This window comes from Podarcis bocagei (genome assembly GCF_964188305.1).
Source record: "Podarcis bocagei genome assembly, chromosome: 15".
Lineage (NCBI taxonomy): Eukaryota > Metazoa > Chordata > Lepidosauria > Squamata > Lacertidae > Podarcis > Podarcis bocagei.
In genome coordinates, this window is record NC_138141.1 from 20,849,344 (window position 1) to 20,870,653 (window position 21,310).

General features: G+C 45.0%; 3 protein-coding genes across 3 annotated transcripts in view; 1 reads left to right on the plus strand and 2 right to left on the minus strand.

Moving 5' to 3' along the window:
* The window catches only part of BCO2 (beta-carotene oxygenase 2), a 78,787-nt gene extending 70,149 nt beyond the window's left edge, over positions 1–8,638 (minus strand). The window contains exons 1-2 of the mRNA XM_081172589.1: positions 8,475–8,638; positions 6,477–6,578 (exon numbers count right to left, since the gene is read on the minus strand). Of these exons, the coding sequence (XP_081028715.1) occupies positions 6,477–6,578; positions 8,475–8,535 (163 nt within the window). The 5' untranslated portion in view covers positions 8,536–8,638. The remainder of the gene's footprint in view (positions 1–6,476; positions 6,579–8,474) is intronic.
* A 21-nt stretch (positions 8,639–8,659) lies between these two features.
* TIMM8B (translocase of inner mitochondrial membrane 8 homolog B) lies at positions 8,660–11,516 on the plus strand. Its single transcript, XM_081172806.1, has 2 exons — positions 8,660–8,880; positions 11,135–11,516. Exons 1-2 carry the CDS (start codon positions 8,794–8,796, stop codon positions 11,300–11,302), a joined length of 255 nt encoding a protein of 84 aa, XP_081028932.1. The 5' UTR covers positions 8,660–8,793; the 3' UTR covers positions 11,303–11,516.
* A 2,347-nt stretch (positions 11,517–13,863) lies between these two features.
* NKAPD1 (NKAP domain containing 1) lies at positions 13,864–21,308 on the minus strand. Its single transcript, XM_081172731.1, has 6 exons — positions 21,147–21,308; positions 19,217–19,293; positions 18,570–18,670; positions 16,364–16,522; positions 15,897–15,950; positions 13,864–14,632 (listed from the first exon to the last, which is right to left on the minus strand). The coding sequence occupies exons 2-6, from the start codon at positions 19,283–19,285 to the stop codon at positions 14,116–14,118; spliced, it is 900 nt and encodes a 299-aa protein (XP_081028857.1). The 5' UTR covers positions 19,286–19,293; positions 21,147–21,308; the 3' UTR covers positions 13,864–14,115.
* Between the last annotated feature and the right edge of the window lie 2 nt (positions 21,309–21,310).

The following is a 21,310-nucleotide window of genomic DNA, read 5'->3' on the forward strand; positions in this document are numbered from 1 at the left end:
AACCCCTTTCCATTTCCGCAAAAAGACATTATTTGCCTTCTTAATTGGACAGTTATCATTGCTGAGATCAGGTGTGAGATGTATCAGTGGGAAAGAGAAAAGCTCAAAATCTAACCTTGATGGAACTGAGGACCACAACTGCTTTCACAAATTATCCAGATAGCATTATTAAGCAAGTCAGAAGGAGCATAGGTTGTGCTGAATGACTGATTGTATTACCGAAGCAGAAAGGTATTTTATGAACATCGCATTTAACCAATCACTATGCAACAAGCCTATGGAGGAATGCCAAGGAGTATTACAGCAGCTCTTGCAGACATGTTGCCTATGGGCACAACAAACAGCACTGTCAGCAAAAAGCACAGCAGAACACAGCCCTGGCACCTTTAATCAGCTGCCAAGAATTCATAAGCCAGGCATTCCAAGACTGCACTATTATTTCAGGAATTACCAATTCAGCAGAAGGTTAAGGTTGGTATCACTGATCTTGGATGCCTTTAAGAAGGGGATTAGACAAACCCACACAGAATACAGCCTCCGGTATAATAAATATGTCTATGAATGCCAGCGCTTGGGGGTTATGAGTGTGCTGTTGCGCTTATAGGCTTTTCAGCAGCATCTGGTTAGCCGCTATGGAAACTGAATGCTGGACTAGGTAGTGGGGTAGAAGAGCTGAAAATAATGCCAATATATTTCACATATATAAACGCATCCCTTTGTTTTCAGATACTACATGCGTAGACGAGTTTAAAAAAAATAAGATGCCTAGGACACAATACAAAGCCTCCTAATGTATATTTTGTTCTGGGAGGATTAGTTTGGTCAGAATCGAGTTTACACTTCCAGAGTTAATGCTAAATACAGTGGTACCTCGGGTTACATACGCTTCAGGTTAGAGACTCTGCTAACCCAGAAATAGTACCTCGGGTTAAGAACTTTGCTTCAGGATGAGAACAGAAATCGTGTGGTGGCGGTGCGGCAGCAGCAGGAGGCCCCATTAGCTAAAGTGGTGCTTCAGGTTAAGAACAGTTTCAGGTTAAGAACAGACCTCCGGAACGAATTAAGTACTTAACCCGAGGTACCACTGTACATTGCTTCTGGTCAGTGAGCCACCACAGCCACTGGGGAGCCATGAAAAACTGTGTACCGGGCTTTTTCGACTCATCTACGAATGTAGAATCTGAAAACAAAGGGGAGCGCAGTCAAAGTGCAGAGAGTGCTGAGCTTGAGAAAAACACCGACAAGAGTTTTTAACAAGAAAGCAAAAAAGCTCCTCCTCCACAGTAACAGGTTCCATTACCAGCAACCCGTTCCAGAATTCAGGTGCCTTATCTTGCAAGAGACGAACAGCCACCCTCACTCTCAAGGTCTTCCTCTGATGTATCCTGTGTATCAAGTGTCTATGGTATGTTTTCTTCTCTGAGTAAAATCTTTGCTCTGTAATGAACATACCTTAAATCTGTGGAGCTACTGTATGAACGGCTTTTTGTTTAGTCTTTTATGGGTCCCTCCCTTTCCTGTTTCTCCTCTTTATATTACATAAATGTTCTATAATCAATCTATAATGTTTGTAATCTTGTAAACTCTTAAGAGCTTTTTTTGTTGTTGTTGCAAATTTCTAATAAACATTAAAAAAACAACAGTTTGCCGATTAACTAGTTGGCTTCTGGGTGCAGTTCAAAATGCTGATATTGACCTACAAAGACATACTGCAATACCTGAAGGACCTCCTGTCTCAATAGGAATCTGCCTGGATGAAGACATATCAAAGGACCACTTCCAGGTGGCCTTCTGAAATTAAGGAGGTTTACTATTAAAGCAAGGCTTTTCCACTGCTGGCTCCCCACCTGTGAAATGCCCTCCCCAGAAAAGTGTGTGTAGTCTCTGCTCTTCTCTCCCTCTGATGGCAAATAATTTTTTTGGGTTGTGGGGGGAGAGGAGAGGACCTTTGGGAGAGAATAGCTGCTTCTGCTGTACTGCTGGCTGGGGGTGGCCATTTCTAAGAAACTGTTATTCTTACATTGTTTCACTGGCAAGTTACATAGTTTCAGGACCAAACTGGGTCTCTGAAGTTCCACACTGCCCTCTAGCGTTAAGTCAACCAACAGACATGGATAAGCCTCTATATGGCATATTCCTGTGAATGCTTGTAAACTGTAATTGTAAAATGCTTCTAAAGGCTTGTAAGAAGCCCAGGAAGGGAGAGTAAATTTCTAGGACAGCATGTGGAAAAGGCAGAGAGCAAAAGTGAGAAGCCGTAAGAATTGACTAAAAGCTTCTGCCTCCAGCGGTGGTCAGCCAGATGCTCCTGAGAAGCCTACAAGCAGAGCATGGGGAAAGATCATAGAACTGGAAGGGACCCTGAGGGTCATCTAGTCCAACCCCCTGCAAATGCAGGAATCTTTCGTCCAACGTGGGGCTTGAACACGTCTTGCTTGCTTGTCCAGCACCTGGCATTCAGAGGCAGGACCAATCCCAATGCAACCAATTTGTGACAATTTTACTGAAAAGTAGGTTCAAACGTTGCAAGACTGGGGGACCTGGTGCCCTCCGGACGCTCTTGGGACTACAACTCCCATTATCCCTGACCAATGGCCATGCTGACTGGGACTGATGGGAGCCCAACAAGATCTGCAGAGTGGCAGCCTCTCCATGCCAGAAATAAAGCACAGAGGTCCCTGTGCATCTCTAGGGAAGTGGCAGCTCCCTCGGTTACAGCAACCCCTGCTGTTGTTTACAGACTCATCTTTAGTTGAGCAATGTGGCAAGCCAAGAATCTGCCCCAACCCTTTCACACTCTATCTATTTATTTATTGTTTATTTATTAAATTTGTATACCACCCTTCAACTGAAGGTCACAGGGCGGTTCACAAGATAAAAATACACAACAAAGCAAAAACAAGGCAATGCTGTAATCCCTCTCCTACAAACATATTTAAAAGGGCCATAGAACATTATCAGCCAAAGGCCTATCGAGAAACACTTTTGCCCGGAGTCAAGAGAGATGTGACGAAGGTTCCCAGGTGAGAGCATTCCAGAAATGGGGAGCCACTACAGAAAAGGCCCATTCTCATGTTGCCACCCTCAGAACCTCTCATGAAGGAGGCACACGAAGAAGGGCCTCAGAGGATAATCTCAGAGTCCTGATCAGTTCATATGGGGAGAGGCAGTCCTTGAGGTATTGCAGTCCTGAGCCGTTTAAGGCTTTATAGGTCAACACCAGAACTGTAAATTGGGCTGGGAAACTAACTGGCAGCCAGTGCAGTCAAGCCAGGTTTGGTGTTATACGCTCAAACCATCTTGCCCAGTGAGCTGCCTGGTTGTTGAATTCTGCACCAGCAGAGTTTCTGAACTGCCTTCAGAGGCAGCCCTGTGTAGAACGTCTTGCAGTAATCTAACCTAGAGGTAACCTAGAACATAAACGACAGAAGTTAGGTTATCCCTGACCAGATAGGGGTGCAGCTGGGCCACCAGCTAAAGCGGGTTGAAGATGGCACTCCATGCCAATGAGGCCACCTGAGCCTCTCATGAACTTGCTACCATGCTTGAAAGATGTCCAGATCTCAGAAGGAATGGTGGGATGAAGCAAGTTCCAGGGCTACAGAGCCAAAACAGCACAGAGAAACCAGCCTCTGGACCCCACTGCAATCCAGGGTTCTGAACTGAGCAGGAGAGGCAGCAGGAATTAATCCCGGTTGGGTTGCTTCCCTCCTTACTCACCAGTGACCGTGGAGTGTGAGAGTGGCAGCCAGCGAGTAGTCCATGGCTGGTCCAGGATACAGGTAAGCTGCAGGCAGGAGCCCAAGCAGGAGGACACTGACTGCTCGCTCACCTGTCCAGTGCAGAGAGGCAGCCTTGGAACCAGCTACAGGGAGAGAAGAAGCACTGTTAATAATCTCCAGGAACGGCTGCTCAAGAGCTGGGAATGGATAAAGGGTACCTTTAATGATTCAACATTTGTCAACAAATCAATGCAAGCTAGTTGGATTTATAGGTCTCCTCCATTCCCCGAAAGGTTCCTGAAATTCGACAGCAGTTGGCTTCTTCATGCCAACGATCATATCAGTTGAGCCTCCAAAGAGGAAATGGTAACTGATTAATGTTGGCAGAACTGAAGTATTGTCCCAGATCTGAGGTCAAACAGATGGCAAGGAAAAGGACCACATAACCCCATAAAAAATCACAAAAACCTTGCCTCCGACAGGACTCTTACAAAAAAAAAATAATATGGAATTTTTTCATTTATTCCCAGCATCAATCACACATGGAGGCAGTTTGCTACCAATGTTACACTGATTTGGGTGGAAGGGTAAAGACTTTTTTGTCTTCTCTTCTGGCCCTTCAAGATGCATAAAATAGTACATTTAAATATATTCATCTGATTATATGTATGCCACTTTTACACACAATTGTGCCCAAAGTGGCTCACAAGGTAGAAGAAGAATATAAACAACAATTTGATGGCACACAAAAAAACCCTTCTCCCAGCCTCCCACAACCAAATCAGGAGCCCAAACATCATTTATGCAGATTTGCTTATCAATCATTTGCATGCATTATTCTGAACTGAACAGTGAATATTTGCATACCTTCTTTTTTGTGGAGATGTAGCAAGTTGGTGGCAGAAGTAAATCTACAGGTGACAGAGGGATGGTTGAGTGTGTCTTGGAAGAAGAATATGACTGGAGCTGAGAAAGGAGGGGCAGGTAGCCTTGGGAGAGGGGAGTACATAAGCCTGACCCCCTGAATATTGAAGCTTTTGCACACACAACCTGGGTGCACCCAAGCATATCTCCACAGCCACGAGGACTAGAAACTTGCTTTTTAAAAACCTGGTACGGTAAGAGACGAAATTTCCAAAAATCCAAGTTGTGAGCAAGAACACCAGATTCTATTTAAAATTCTGCATACAAACTGCAGGAACTTAGCAGATGCAACAGACAACACAACTAGTACCACAACTAGTATATATGGACTAGAAAAGAACTATTACACACCAGGGAAAACACCAGCTTCATTCAAGACTAGCTGTGGAGAGGATCATCCACTGTGAAAAGTTGAGTTGGCACATGTCAAAAGCAAGAGTGTTTAATTACAAAGGCAGATGGTCGAAGATACGGCACAAGTGTATTTTTCCATCACCACCTACATCTTTAAAACACAAGCTTTGACTTTGAGAGTATTAACAAACACCTGCAGGTTGCACTAAGGTGCTAAGTTTGCAAGGAGAGTTGTAAGTGTTCTGCTTTCATCCATCCGTGCTGGATTACTTTTAAGGAACCTATTTCAAGATATATTACATGAAAGTAGTTACACAACAACACAGACTCCGAAACGGCTTACTTTCATGCAATGCATTTGGGACAAGAGCACTAATCAGTGCTAAAAAAAACCTCTAGAAGAGAACACCTTTGAGTGAAACAGCTTAGGTCTAGTTACCACGCGCTCTACACCACATGGGGCCTCAGCCAGCCTCTAAAAAAACTGCACCCAAATGCATTCTTAATTGTAGGGTCATCTACTGCAAGGCTGTTGTGTAGTTCCCATGAATTCCAACAGACTTGGAAACCAAACATCCAATTAGTTGTCCTATTTAAAACAGGCCAGAGGCAGCAAAGTACATAATTATCTATGGACCGTTATGGAACAGAAGGAGATTGCATGGCAAGCAGGAGAGCAAAATAGTGTTTCTTTCTCAGCCCAAGAGAACAGATTCCTCTTTTGCAGATGATCACGGCTGTCCATTATATGAGCAGCCTGAGACTCCACTACATTCAGGGATGCAATTCAATGTCCCAAGATTGTTCACCACATCATTCAAGTTCAGAATAAAAGGATGCAAATAAAGCAAACTGCATAAAATGAGTGCACATCTTTTGTGCTGGGATGTAAACACACAGCTTTGCAACATATACATTTGAGAAAAAATAAATAAATTGGGAAAGTAGGAGACAGGAAAACAACAGGCATTGTCTGGGGTGCATGTTTGAAGTTGTAGGATGGAACCTGCATGGTTCAGGCAGGAGACAGAGGAAAGCTGAGAACTGAAATTCCACCAAGTTGACCCTCTCTTCCCAACTTTCTGGCTTTTCAGACACTCCCAGGTACTCCTCTGCAACCATCAAGACTAGAAGCTTTAGCTCCATAACTGAAAGGAATGGGGTTTTTCATAATTATTAATCTAAAACTTATTTTGATAATCCTAGGATCTGCCCCAAGCTTTCAGGGAAGAGTGAAATAAATTAAAAAACAATAATTAGTTACTGAAAGCACTGTCAATGACAATAGTTTGTCATTAAAATGACTTCATTTACCACTTGTGAAACTACAGAAAGCAAATTCTTTCTAACATGTCTCTAGCTTTAGCTTGCCAAGTTGAGGATGACTGTCATAACTACAGAGAGAAAAAACACATGAACTATTTTGCATGGCCACATAAAACAAAAGCACAGTAAAGGAATCCAAGAAAGACCTACCTAAACTCCTGGGGGATGTGTGGATTTTACATGTCAGAGGATGGCGCTTGTCAGTTGCAACACAAACAGCTGGTCTGGTGAAGACAATCTTGTTCAGGAGAACTGTGGGTAGAACAGGCAAATCTCACCCAAGGTGGAAGAGGACTTTAATCCTCAGACTCGAGTAAAGTGTTTATGCATGCAATAATAAGTACTAATGACGTGCTAATGTTAAAAAAAAAGACTTTAGAAGGGAAGCTCTTAGGAACAAAGGAAACTGAAAAGAGATACAGCTCTCCCAGCCACTGAATGACAAGAAAATCCACTATGAGAATCTACAGAGAGATGATACAAGAAGTCAGTGTGGTACCAGTATATAAGTATCCTCTAGATACTGCCTCACATGGCAACGAAAGGGGGTCCCAGGCCTCCCAGGATCAAGTTATGAACATGCATGTGTGAAGCAGCCCATAAGTTAGTATAGATGGGATGCTGGATAACAGATGGACAAGATATCCTCCAGATATGCTTCACTGGAATTTTGGATGCATTCCAAAATCATATTGTGCAAACCTACATTTCCATATATTGCACAAACAAAGAGGTATGGGTAGGTAGCAGTGTGAGCAAAAGAGAGAACAGTTAGGTCAATGCATGTCCCCTTTCAATGCTCTTATTTCTTTGCAAAGAAAAGTAAACTACCCTCTTCTCCACTCACATGCTAGCTCTTAGGTCACATGTTACAGGGCAGTGCATAATCTTAGAGGCTGCTGCACAACATCCCAAAGTATATGTGACCAAGGGTTTGCGATAGCAGCAGCGATACTGGTTAATCTTTTCTATGCCTTGGGGCACTCATGTATTGCAAGTTGATGACTTGCATGTGTAATTATAACTCTGTGTGTGTGTGGATTTACAATTGGTAATTAAATATTGCTCTTCCACATCTGAAAGAACAAGCTGCATTGTTCTGATCTGCACAAAATTGTCTCTGTCTATCACACAAAACACATTTTAGTAAAAACGTGTTTTACTAACATAGGAGAAATATCTCAGTCTCTATTCTAATTATTAAGACATGCTCCTTTCAACACCCCAACGAAATTCTTGAAGCAGAAAGGTGTGGAGAGTAAGTTGCTTGTGAGCTACAGCAGGAAGGTTAGCGGGTATAGAGTGAAGAGAAAGCAAAGGAAAATGCAGCTACCAAAGCAAATTAGTCTGACATTAGCAAATGCCTAAGGACCACAATGATAAAGAAGCCTTTACTAAGAAGGGAGAAAGAAAACCAGGTATCTCATCTAGGGAACCCCAAAGCTTGCCTCTTGCTTCAAAAGAGAGTCACCTTCAAAAGGATAACGCTACAGCTCCATGCAACACAGCAAGAAGCGGACAAAAGTTGCAGCCAGGAAAGAAGACCTGAAAGGAAAAGCTTCCCGGCCACAGGGACAAATACCACTGAGACAGCAGTGGAGGAGAAACAAGCAAGGAACCACCAGTACCAATATATATTATTTTGTTCCCAAAAATGGCTTTCTGGAGGGGGGTGGGGTGCTCAGTGGCAGAACCACCCGTGCCCTGCAATGCAAAACCTCCCAGGTGAAATCCTCTACAGCTTCTCGGAGCGGGACTAAGAAAAGACTCCTTTGCCTGAAACTCTGGAGAGCCCTTGCTGCCAGCCAGTGCAGACAACAGTGCACTAGGCTACAGGTCTGACTCAGGACGAGGCAGTATCCTATGTCCCTCTGCCTTATGGGGAAGGGCAAAGCACCCGCCTTCCATAGCGCCCCCTGGCAAGGCAGGGAAAGGACTCCCTGGTATGATACCCTGGAAAGCCACCGCTGCCAGTCAGTGCAGACAATACCGAGCTACGTCGACCAAAGATCTGGACTCCGTACAAGGCAGCTTCCTCCGTTCTCAAATGTCAGTTTAGACAGGGAGGAGAGACAAGGGCGAGTCCCTGCGAGGCAGAAGGCAAGTCAGGTCCGCCTCTCCCCCCCCCGTCCCCCTCCGGTCACTCACCGACTCCCCCGCCGTGGGGTCTGCCCAGCCCCGCCCGCAGCAGCAGCAGCCCCGCCGCCATTTTGCAGCGTTCCCGTCCCCCTTCTGCCTATTCGTGCCCTCCCGCTCTGAGAGGGGGAGGGATAGGGCCCAAGGGCACTCGCTGCCCCGGAACAGGAAGCGTGACGTTGCGCTTCCGGTCGACGAGGCGCCGCTTCCGGTCGACCCTTGAGCGCGCGGATGTGGGGAGGGCGGTCTTCGCCTTTGCCTTCGTCCTTGTTTTGAGGAGGGCTTTTCGTAGCACCTCGGTTCGGGGAGGCCGCGGGGCAGAAGCTCCGCCATGGAGGACCCGGAGAGGGAGGCCGACGTCTCGGAGCTGCAGCGCCTGGTGGCCGTCGAGGAACAGCGCGCCCGCCTCGCCGCCCAGGTACATGCCGCGAGATACGTGTGCGTGTGCATGGAGGTACAACAAGCGTGCAAGATCGGCTAGGTTGAAATAGGAGTGGCTGGCTGAGTGGGGCGGGGGCTTGAACCTGGCCTTTTCTCCATGGAACACCCCGCCCAGAGCAACCGTGTTACGAACTTTTTTGTCTCGTCTGAACCCACATGCGTGTCCACGACTCAGATTTAATTGTAATTCCCTCTCCCCTCATTCCTGCGGGTCTGACAGATGCCTAGTAGCACGCCCCTTTACCCCACCCCGCTCCTTTCTAAGGCCCTTTCTGATCTCTTCTCCCCTTCCTTTTTGGGGGGAAACCAGGGACTGGGGACCTTCTTGAGCCCCAGGGCCATGTTCCCTCTGGGAAAGTTTCTGGGATCTTCTTACCAGTGTGGCACCATAACTTTGCACGGTAGCATTTGCCTTGCAGCCATACAAAGGCCAGAGGTTTCTGCACACACCCCTTTCTATCCAGGCAAGTGAAAGACATTGCCCCAGTTCAAGGACACCTTCTGGCCCAGGAAAGCACTTAAGCAGGGCCTTGTAGTGTCCAAAGGACCAGAGAGAGACCTGGAGAACCCTCAGACTTGAGGTTTACCATGCCTGTCCTCCAAACAGCACTTATTTACTATACCTGCTTCCATTAAGAGAATCCAGACTGGATCCACCCTCCTGTTAAGAAACCTGAGCTATAGTTTACTTTACAGTATTATTTTGCCTAGAAGGCTTTAAAGGTGGCTGGGCTTTCTGAAATGGCTGCACCTGCCTTATACCCTTTCTTCGCCCAGACCTTCTGCCCCTTCTTATACCTTAAACCTCCTCCCCAGAATTCATTCGGAGGGTGGGATCTGCTAGAATTGCAACCCCTTCTCACAAATACTACTTTTGAGGCATGCAAGATTGGGAAGCATCATTAAATTCAGTGGGATCAGCTTCTGAGTAGATAGGCATAGGACTGGGCTGTTGGAACATAGCCTCATGCTGCACCACTGTGGCAAAGACAGTTCCTCCCAGATGTGTGTTTGGGGTGGGGAGTGATCTCCTACGGCTTCGCTTCAGCTCTGCTGTGAGAAATAGAGGAGTGATTTTTTTAGCCCAGATGCTTCTAAATGGCCAGTTCCAGGCTTCTCTGCCAGATATCTCAGTTTCTCACACCAAAAGTTCCCCACAAGAATGTAGGAAGCTATATTATACCAAGTTAGACTATTTGTCTATCTAGCCCTGTATTGTCCACTCAGATTGGCAGCAGCTCTCCAGGGCCCTACCTCTTCTTTTCCACTAGAAAAGAATTGAACACGGGACATTTTCCATAGAGCATAAACTATACCACTGGCCCATACTCAAGAAATGATAAACAGAGCTTTGAAGAGTATGCACATCCATTATTATTACAGTGGTACCTTGGTTTTCGAACTTAATCCATTAGACTCCCGAAATGGTTCGAAAAGCAAGGTGCAGCTCCCAATTGTCTGCAGGAGCCTCCTGCACTCAATTGGAAACCGCAGAAGCTGCATCAGACGTTCAGCTTCCAAAAAATGTTTCCAAACCGGAACACTCACTTCCGGGTTTGTGGCGTTTGGGAGCTGATTTGTTTGGGAGCCAAGCCGTTCAAGTACCAAGGTACCACTGTGTTATTGTTGTTATTATTATTATTATTATTATTATTATTATTATTATTATTATTATTATTATTATTATTGGGGGGGAGGAATGGGACTCATTGATCCTTGGTTGTTGTGATTTCTGTAGCTTTGGGGTATGAGTGTTGTTGTCCTCAATGTTACTAGCTACATGTGTACATGCTGTATGGATGTCTGTGGGAAATGTGTATTTCTCAAATTTGGGAGTGTTTCAGATGTGCTGGGTTTTTTGAATATGTGTTAAAGCCTCACTTACTTTACCCACTAAACCCATACTTTTGGAGGGGTGGGTTTTGGGGGTTTTTTTAGATGGGCAAGACAAGGGCCTATGCCACACATCACCCAAACAGCCAGATTCACTTTCTGAGGGTGTGAGTCTCCCCTGTAGCTATGTTGTGCCATCAAAAGCGCAGCACGGCTGCAGGGATATCTGCTACATGTACACCAAGCTGGAGAGGGAAATGGGGCCTCTTGTTACCCTTCACAGAGAGCAATGGAAACCAGCCATGTTGAAGGTTGTGAGTGGAATTGAAAGAGGCTGGTCCTAATGGGGAGTGCTGTTAATACTTGTATCTGTTCTCATCTCTCTCTCCCTGCTTCAGGTTCACAACTTCATGGAGGTCTGCTGGGAAAAATGTGTTGACAAGCCAGGTTCCAAGCTGGACTCCAGAACAGAAACTTGCCTCGCCAACTGCGTCAACCGCTTCATAGACACAACACTGTCCATCACCAATCGCTTTGCACAGATAATACAGAAAGGAGGCCACTGACTACCGCATGGTGGAGTCCCCTTTGGTCAACGGACTTAACAAGATCCAGGTCTTTCACTGGACCCCTACTCTGTCAGTTGTTCTACCTCAGTGCAGCAATGCTTGAAGAGCCATTTGTACATGACTGTTCATGCCTAAGTGGCATTAGACTGAGTCACGTAGAACAAAATCTTTGCTCCTTTCAAGCTAATAAATCAAGACTTGTCTAAACAAATTGACTCTGTAGCAAAAGGTTAACTGCTTTGCTTTCTTCCCAATGCAGGATAACAGGGATAACATGTACCCTCACACTAAATAGCATGCTCTTAAAATTCTCTCTCAAAGGTAGAAGTGTTTTCAGGAAATCTTAGGAAAAAATGGGGAGGGGGGAGCAATTGTAAACTCATTGCCGGAGGAGCTGTCTTCTTTTGTCCCCATTTATTAGCCTCTTTGAGGGATCTTATAGCTCACGTAGGCTCTCTTGTGTACTCTTTCCTCCTCCATTTGATGTGAACAGAAAGTTGCTTTCCGGCTCAAAACTAATTTGTACAGTAGTTACTGCTGCTGATAATGATTGCAGTCAAAATCCATTCAGCCCTCCCATTCTCTATTTTGGAGTTTATACTGCTTCAGTTTCATTCTCCGAGCATGCCAATTTGTATCGAAGCACATTTCTTAATGAATACCTGTGAACCTGGTCAGCATATTTTATCACTGCAAAACACATGTTCTGCCATTTGAGGAAAGAGCTGCTTTCAAACAGAGCTTTCTACATCTGTGCCAGAGTGCTGATTGCAAGTTCTGCAAATGTAACTTAGGATTTCCTGGTTTGCACTTAAAGGCCAGTAACAGGTATAGATCCTTCACTCTGCCATCCTCCCTCTAGAAGTTGGAATTCCATTTATAGTGAGTGTGCTGTTCTTCAGATTTATTGTTGAAGCCCACCCCTTTCACAATGCCTTTCTGATCTAATAGTGTCTCATCTCCCCCACCTCCAAAATAATCAGTGCATGTTCACAATGGTGTATAAAATCTTAAATGCTATTATAAAGACTCTTCATTTTGACTGCCGTTGGGTGAAACCAACATCGTTTGTTATTGCGGACCATCTGAATTTATTCATGCCGATACCTTGCACATATTAAAAATAGTTGTTTTTGTCAAAATAACTTGAGTTGCTTTGCTTTTTATAGCAACACATTAGAACTACTTTCAAAAAAATAAGCTTTGTGCACTGGTACCACAATGTAGGACAGAACCATGTGGCATTCTGTTCACTATTCCCAGATATGGGGTGATGGCAGACAATTGTATTTGTGCAGGGAGGCCAGGCAGAGGGGAGAAGGTCAAGAGACTGATAAAACAGCTCCAGCAGGATGTTACTGTGAGAAGATAAGATGTGACCATTAAGGATAAGGAAAGAGGGGAAAGGTCCAAAACCCTTTACTCTAACCAACCTGTTAATCCTGTGTGTCTTGAGTTTACAATGGCCCACTTTAAGAAAAAGGAGGGAATGATGAATTATCTACACTACAAGCTTAGTAGTTTTATAGGTACTTTAATAGTCATGGTTTCCCCAGAGGCATGGTGGGAATTTCAGTGGGAAATTGGTGAGGATGCGAAGAAGCCACTAATGTATAGCCCCAGTCCTCCTTACAGGGTCTGGGTAAGAGGGAATCAATGTTTGGTTTATGGTGTAGACTCTACCTCTTGACAGCATAAGATGCAGGGCAGAGGTAACTACTGCCAAGTTCTTTCTTCAGTGTGCATCTTTGCAGCCCCTAAGCTGTAGAATGAGCTAAGCCAGCCTTCCAGCAAACTACTGAAACCCTTCTGCTGCCTCCTGTCAATCATAGAAGGCATGTGGAGGAGTCTTTTATGTAACTCCATCTGGAGGAGGGAGTTACATGAAAGCCAAGCCGCATCTGACTAGTTACACCATGGATGGGACATCTCTGATCCTTCAGATGCTGGTGGTCTCCCATCAACCTGAGAAACCACTTCTCTTGTTAAGAAAGAACAGGAACTCTCTCTCCAACTGCTCTGTCATTCCCTGACTGGTAGCGAGATATATATTTTTCCAGCAAGAGCTGGCAAAACCAAAGAGCAGGCAGCTTGGACACACACCATCAAAGTTGACAACCAGTTTACCAGAAGGAATAGGATATGGCATTAAGCATACTCTTGCAGGGGGTGGGGTGCTTATAACCTCCATTTGGCCAAAAAACAGCCAGCAGAGGTGGCTTACTTTGAATCTCACCGTGGCTTGTGTTTGGATAGTTGTCTCTGAACCCCAGTAGATCCTATTTGAACTTAGGGTGGCCACATGCCCTGTGCTGTTCTCCACTTGGCCTTTGGACCTGATGACACATCTTGTATGCCACCATCTGATCAACCTTGCAAATAAGATGGGTACATGCAAAACACAGGCTGGCAACCTGAGGAGCTTCTGATCTCCTTCATTGTTTATTGCAATTAAATGTTAGGTATTGGCCATCAAAAATAGATTTTAGTTTTTGAAAAAAGGCAAAGGGTACCCAAGTTCAGTTCTGTTCTATGCAGACTCCAATAGTAGCTGTCACAAATAAACTCAAGTTTGAACCTGGGCTGGACAAACAAGCCTTGGGCTGGGAGCTTCTCATTTCCTGACCAGTTTCTGACCTACATGAAACTGAAAGAAGCCCCCTGCAAGTAACTGAGGTTTGCGGCATCTAGATCATAGAGCTTTTGCCCAGACTACTTTTGTTCCAAAGGGGCAGCACTTGGAGACCAATCTCCCAGAACGTCAGTGCCCCTGCCCTGCGAAAAGCACCGACTGTGTTGGTCCCTTTCCCCTAGTCCTCATCAGAACTGTCCTCTGAATTCTCATCAGCAGCCACTTTCCAGTTCTTCCTCTTACTGCGCTTCTCCTGCACCCTTTCAGCACACCGTTCTGAGAGAGACACGTGGCGTTTCCGTCTCTTTTTCTTTGGCTGCTTCTCCTGCTTTTTATCTGGCTCACTGTCCTCAGAACTGCTGGAGGGGCAGCTGCTGGCCTTGCTGGAGTCACTGTCTTGCCCTGAGGAAGAAGAGGGGGCTGCCCTTGCAGAGCTCTTCTTGGCCTTTTTGTGACGCTTCCGCTTTCTCTTGCCAGCGCCTCTCTCCGACGAGTCAGACTCCTGGGAAGAATCTGCCGTGGCACTTGGCTGCTCCTGTTTCTTCTTCTTCCGCTTCTTATGAGATTTCTTTTTCCGCTTCTTCTTGTGTGACTTTTTGGCTTTTTTCCTTTTGGGCAACTCAAGGGAAGACTGCGTGCCGGGCTGAGACTTCCTTTTTCCGTTCACAGAGTTTTGTTCATCTCGCTCTCGGTCACTGCAACACAGCCAAGAGGACAAAAGTTTAAGACATGATATTGAAGAATAATCAACAATGTTCTAAAGTGGAGGTGGCTTAATCTTTTTTGCTCTAAGGATGCTTTTTCATCCTTGGTCAACCCTCCACAAGGGCTGTGTGCTAACTGGGGTGGGGTATGGTTACCCATGCATAGAACACAGTCTGGGATACAGAAGTCCATGCGTTTAAGACAGATTCCTGCAGGAACTAAATTTCACCTGGAATAAGAGGTATAACACTGAAAATAGACACCTTACTTGTTTTGTAATGGAAATAAGGAACCATCTCAGTTTGGACACAGTTTAATTTTTGCATTTTATTTAAAATAAAAAGTTATACAAAAAATAAAACATGTCCACAAGGCTCATGCGCACACCATGTCTCCTTCTCTAGAACAGCCGTAAGTCAATCAGCACCTGCTTTTAAAGTGAGAAGAAGACTCCAGCTCCCATCAGCCCCAGTCTACAGAGCTGATTTGTCAGGGATTATGGAAATTGGAGTCAAACAACACAGGTTCCCCACCACCAACGGTTGAAACTAACTAGAATTCCTTGTTATAGCCAAACTTGGGAGAACCAGCCCCAAACACACGCTACGGTTTCATCCTGTATAGTGTGAACAAACCAGACTTTAACCAGAGTTTTCTGAAGTTTGGATGTAATGTGAGTTCAGCTTAGTTTAGAAGCAGAGATTTCTTTTTTCTTTTTCAATTTTTTAATTAATTTTCACAAAATTATAAACAAACAAACAAACATAAATCATAACCTTATTAAGATTACACTTATTAACATTGTTAAGTGACTTCCTGGCTTCCCCTTGGTTGGGTTTCAATGCATATCCATTTAACGGTTTTCCAGATCATAGTTCTTATAAACTTAACTTAATCATTTAACATCATTCTATTTTTCCGATTCAGAATTAAACATAATAATTGATCACTTAACTTATATAAAATCCTAGGCTGATCTAGTTCTTGCAAGCTATTTCCAATTAATTTAACTTAACATATTTAACTAAATAGTCATTAAATTTCAACCATTCTTTCTGATACTCCTCCTCATTCTGGTTGCGGTCTTAGAAGCAGAGATTTCTGAAATCCTCTTACCTGTGCTAGAGGGGAGGAAGGAGCATGTGCATTTGAGGTTTGTACAGGCAACATTGAGCCAGAGATTAGTGTGAAGGTCTAAAAAGGTCAAACATACTTTCCCACCACCCTTTTTACAAGCAACCTTATTGGCTTTACCTGTCTGTATCGAATTCTTCTGGATACAGCTCCTTGTAGCCACTGTGGCCCCACCTGCAAGAGAACACCATGCTGTCTTAAGAGGTTCACAAACATACAAGCTATGCAACCACAGAGCAAAGCGACACATGATGCAACCTTTGTTGGACTGCACCACTTCCAGCTGCAGGCCACTGGATGGAGGGAATTGTACCCTTTAGTGCTGCAGTGCCTCAATCTACAATGTGCTTTGCAGATTCAAAAGAGAAGAGAAATTGTCACTGTAAGATATTCCTCCAACTTTAGGATTCCCCCAATTGGCAAGAGGCCTAAAATATGTCATAACCTTGCCTCACCCCTGCCAAACAAAATCTAGAAAGCAAAATACCTTGGGGGCAGAGGTCTGTCACCTGAACTCATTTTTTTCTTGGGAAAGCACCACATGCACGAATGGACTTCTTATCAACGACATCGGTAAACATTCAGACCTGTCTGGCATGTTTGCTTCACATTCGTAGAGCTTCTTGTTCCAGTAGCGGGCATGCCGGAGGTCGTCTTCCATCTCTACTGACACAGGAGCCAAGTTCCTCGCCTTCCAATTGGCCTGCTGGGTCTCTTCATCAAACCCATCGCTACGCATCCGGCTGCTGCAGACGAAAGACAGCAGGCTTTGTACATTTTGAAAGGTAAAAAGGCAAGTCATGAAAAGGCTAAAAAGAAGGTCCTTCAGAAGGAGCTCCCCAAACAATATGGGATACCGAGTTCACCCCATTGGTCCATCTAATTCAGTATTGTCTACTTTGACTGGGAGCAGTTCTCCAGGGTTTCAGATAGGGGACTTTTCCCCAGCACTACCTGGTGATGCCAGGGATTGAACCAGAGACAAGCTGCATGCAAATCATGTATTCTATGGTAAGCCCCTCAGTTTCTTAGACTGGTTGCCCTATAAACACTTAGTTGGGTTTGGGTTTGTCAGCGTGCATTGAGAGAAATGTCCCACTAGTGCTAAGTTTCCCGGAGACAGTGCTGTAGTAAAGAAAGTGTCAGTTTGCATTTCTTGGTACAGAAAGTATTGACCTGACGTGTAGAGATCTTTCCTATTCTAATTAATTCAAGATGCTTCTGGAAGCTTCTCTGTGTGATACAAACTGGTGCAAGCTAGAAGTTCTAGCTGACAAATAAATTTCTATTCTGCCTAGAAACAAGCAGAAAGTTCATAATGTTTGGATTATTCCTTCAGAGAAGCTGGCTTAAACTGGTTCTGTTATCTCTTTCTGTAAAGGTCATGCTGACTATAATAATGCGGCCAGAAGGAGCCTGGGCTTCACTTTCTATCTCTCTTTCCTTCTGGTGTGGTGTTCTGTATATAGTATGCTTAGTGTTAAGGTTTTTGTCTTATTATGTTATTGTAAGTTTAAGTTAAGTCTGTTGCAACTCAATTTCTTATGGACAGTGCCAATCCTAAATGTATTGGATTTTTGACCATTATGCTCATTTGCCTTCAGTAGCAGTAAAGCTCTGCTGGATGAAATATTACCGTATTTTTCGCTCTATAAGACAACCCGACCATAAGACGCACCTAGTTTTAGAGGAGGAGAACAAGAAAAAAAATATTCTCCCCCTCTCTGCTCAGTGCCTCTCCAGCAAAGGTGGAGGAGAAACGGAAGGGGCTCCGTTTCTCCTCCCACTTCGCTGAAGCTGCGCAGTGCCTCTCCAGCAAACCGAAGCCAGGAGAACAAGAGGGATCAGTGCACACCAATCCCTCTTGCTCTCCTGGCTTCAGCGAAAGCAACAAAGCCTGCACTCACTCCATAAGACGCACACACATTTCCCCTTACTTTTTAGGAGGGTAAAAGTGTGTCTTATAGAGCGAAAAATACAGTAATTGCTTCTGGTCTATTTTGGGGGGAATCCTGCAACAGGTTTTAAGTTTTTACTCTGCTAACTATACGTTAGAATCTGCTCTGGAGCGATATGAGGAGAATTCTTGACAGAAAGATGGTACACTGTCTCCCTAATATGAAGTTCATAAAGGATATTCCCTGGCAGGATAGCTCAGTTGGTTAGAGTGTGATGCTGATAACGCCAAGGTTGCAGGTTCAATCCCCATATGAGACAGCTGCTCTTCATTCCAGGGGGTTGAATTAGATGATCCTCAGAGTCCCTTCCAACTCTACAATACTATGATTCTAAAACTGGCCAATTTATGCTAAGATAGAACTTCCCTGCTGTCCTTCCTTGGCACTAACTCCTTCAATCACAGATGGGGAACCTGTGGCTCTCCAGATGTTGTTAGAGTCCATCTCTCACCAGTCCCAGGCAGCCAGGCCAATAGAAAGGGACAATAGAAATGGCAATCCAACAACAATCTGAAAGGGGCCAGAAATACCCCATTCCTGCTTTATAAGCTCTGGTTTTAAGAGAAGCACTGTCCCTCCCTTCTCTATACTTCTGCTGGGGTCAGGCTGCCGGACCTTTCCCTTCCTGCCATATCATCAGTTGGTGGGGGACACGAAGGGGAGGGTGCAGATAAGCTTCTCCTGACTCCCAAACCTTGACTGAAACAAGCACAGACTTCTGATCAGGGTAAGGAGCCACAAAGTAGTTGGTGGTGGAGAAGGATTGCTGCAACAGATGCAGCACTGGCAGCACTGCAAAGCAGAAATGTCACTTGTTGACACATGCAAGTCCCACCTGGAACAGTCAGGAAGCAGTCTCTTTTCCTTGCCCCACTGAATGTCTTTGTTCTGCTTTTCCATTTCCCGAATTTTCCACATTTCCGACTCTTCTTGAATCTGAGGTACATAAAGAAATATATCAGTTTAAGAAAGTACCCACCAAATTGCTGCATTTCTACAGGAATGACCCCATTGGTAGGAGGAGGAACTACCAGCAATCACCCCCCCCCCCAACTAGGCTCTTATTGTCAGGTCAGAGGAGCAGTCTTGTACCCCAATGCCAGCTTTTTCTGTCCCCTCTCCCCCCAGAAATACCCGGAGGAAAAATGAGATAGAGCTGTGTCTGTTGTTGTTATTTAAATTTGTATACTGCCCTGTACCCACAGGTCTCACAGGACTAGCACAGTTTCTAGGGCTAGCATAGTTTAATTGCTGTTTTTAGTGGCACTTCAGGGACTGCGAAGCCTACATATCCTTTCTGAAGGCCATGGATCCTACTGAGAGTTGGAGCTCTGACATCAGTTGGACCAGGGCCACAGAAGCTGCTGCAGTGAAATGGAGGGGGAATCTGACACCAGCACTCCCTCCACCCTCAAAGATGGAGCTAGGCTATATCCTACATCCCAAGAGATGTTTTGGGCTACAAAACACACTTCTCAGTACCTTGTTATGTGCATCAGTGTGACGGATGACATTTCGCAGGAGGACTTTCCCCAAGGGGACACGGGACATCCTTTAACCTTAAAAGCAAACAATAAACAAAACACAGCATAAGCAATAAACGACAAGTATATAATATACCTTCTTGAAACTCTGAAAACATCCTCAGTGGCTGTTTATAACAGAGCCTTATCCCAGACATGGTAACTGCTGATGCCGTTAAGAGTGAATGCAGGGAGGCTTTTTCCCCTTATGCAGAACCTTCTGGAGGCCTCATCCCAGTCCTGGACCAGGTCAGAGGCAAAGATGAGCAAAGCAATGAATGTGACTGTCAATTTTGTACAAGAGGCTACATTTCACCCACATAAAATCCATGCATTTACAGTGAGGGGGGGAAGTATTTGATCCCCTGCTAAATCTGCCCATTTGTCCTCTGACGAAGAAATGACCAGTCCATAATTTTAATAGTAGGTTTATTGTAGCTGTGAGAGACAGAATAACAACAGGAAAACCCCCCAGAAGACAAAAGTCAGAGATTGATGTGAATTATAAGTGAAATAAGTATTTGATCCCCTATCAACCAGTCAGATGTCAGGCTACCTGGTATCTTCACTGTATGTAACGAACTGAGATTAGAAGCACCTGCTGTAAGGGAGAGGTCTTGCCTGTAATCCCAGCTCGTTACAGTACCTGTACAAAAGACACCTGTCGACAGAAGCAATCAATCCAGCAGATTCCAGATAAAGACATATTTCTCTTCCCTAGGAACTCCTTATACCAATGTAAATTCTCAAGCTCCCGGGAACCTACTTGTGTCAAATGCAACAGCTAGCAGTTTGGAGATAGGGGGTGGAGAGAAGGGTGGCTATATATTTAGAATAAATTGTGCATTTGATAACAAAATGCAAATAAGAGCAAGGGTTATGAAGCTGGTTCTTTCAATCCATTGCATGGCATTTTTTTTTTAGCAAGGGACCACTGGGGTTGACCACTCTCCTCACATGCTTTGGGAGCACTTCTGTCCTCTGAAATGCTCTTGGGTATTCCAGACAACTTGGTGCAAATCATTTACCCAATTCTAGAGTCATACCCATAAATCAGAAATGCAGAACAGCTCCCATTATCCTTGACCGCTGCTCAAGCTCAATATTAGATTATTCAGGACAGAATAAATAATTTTATACACAGCACATAATTAAACCAGGAAATTTACTGCCTCGAGAGACACAATGGCCATCAACTTGGATAAAGAGGAATCGGACAAATTTATGAAGCATCAAAATACAAATAATGCCTACCAGTCATGATAAACATATAGTGTATCTGAATAGCAGCTGCTAGGATTCACAAGTGAGACAAGTGCTTTTACGGCTATATACTGCTTTCGGGCTTCCCATTGGGTTGGTCACTATGACAACAGGATCCCCTTATGTTCTTATGAATATTAAGAAGTTTTGGAGGCCCCGCCAGTTCCCCAGCCCATGCCAAAAACAGCACCCAAGTTTCTTAACAGCTGCAGAGATTTTTCACCCATGATTTGCAACTACAAAAGGAATGGACCATCATTATTTCAGATTAGTGATTATTACAGATCAACTAACTAGCCCAAAGAAGGATCTGATCCTGAGGGGGGGAGCTGCTGCGATTTTCTTCCAAGTGATCGCTGCTTCCCCAGCTTTGCTATTGGGCGCTTGCAAGGCGGGCACGGCGCGCCGCCCAGCCCAGGCGTCATTCAACAGGCCCGGGTTCAAATTCCCGCTCAGGCAGCACGAAGCTCATATTGGGCCAGGCATCGTGTCGGAACCTGGCCTACCTCACGGGGTTGTTGTGAGGACAAAATAGGATGAGCGGAGGGGTGGAGGGAGTCACGAATGCCCCCCCCCCGCCCCGAGAGACCTGGACGGGAATAGAATAGAGCGAGCACCCCCCTCACCTAGTTAGCGAGCCTTGCCAGTCCACGAGTCACAGCCGAGCACCCATTCACACGTTCCTTCACCACCCGTGTCCCGAGCTTTCCCTCCTAAGGAAACCGCTTATTTATTCCTTTCTTTCCCCCAGTTTCCTTCCGGGGACCTCGACCACGCAAGCGGCAGACTC

Coding starts and splice junctions, on each gene's coding strand:
- TIMM8B (XM_081172806.1), top strand. CDS start 8,794: ATGGAGGACCCGGAGAGGGAGGCCGACGTCTCGGAGCTGCAGCGCCTG. Junction 8,881..11,134: donor GCGCCCGCCTCGCCGCCCAG/GTACATGCCGCG, acceptor TCCCTGCTTCAG/GTTCACAACTTCATGGAGGT.
- NKAPD1 (XM_081172731.1), bottom strand. CDS start 19,285: ATGTCCCGTGTCCCCTTGGGGAAAGTCCTCCTGCGAAATGTCATCCGT. Junction 18,671..19,216: donor ACACTGATGCACATAACAAG/GTACTGAGAAGT, acceptor TATGTACCTCAG/ATTCAAGAAGAGTCGGAAAT. Junction 16,523..18,569: donor CTGCTTCCTGACTGTTCCAG/GTGGGACTTGCA, acceptor TTTCGTCTGCAG/CAGCCGGATGCGTAGCGATG.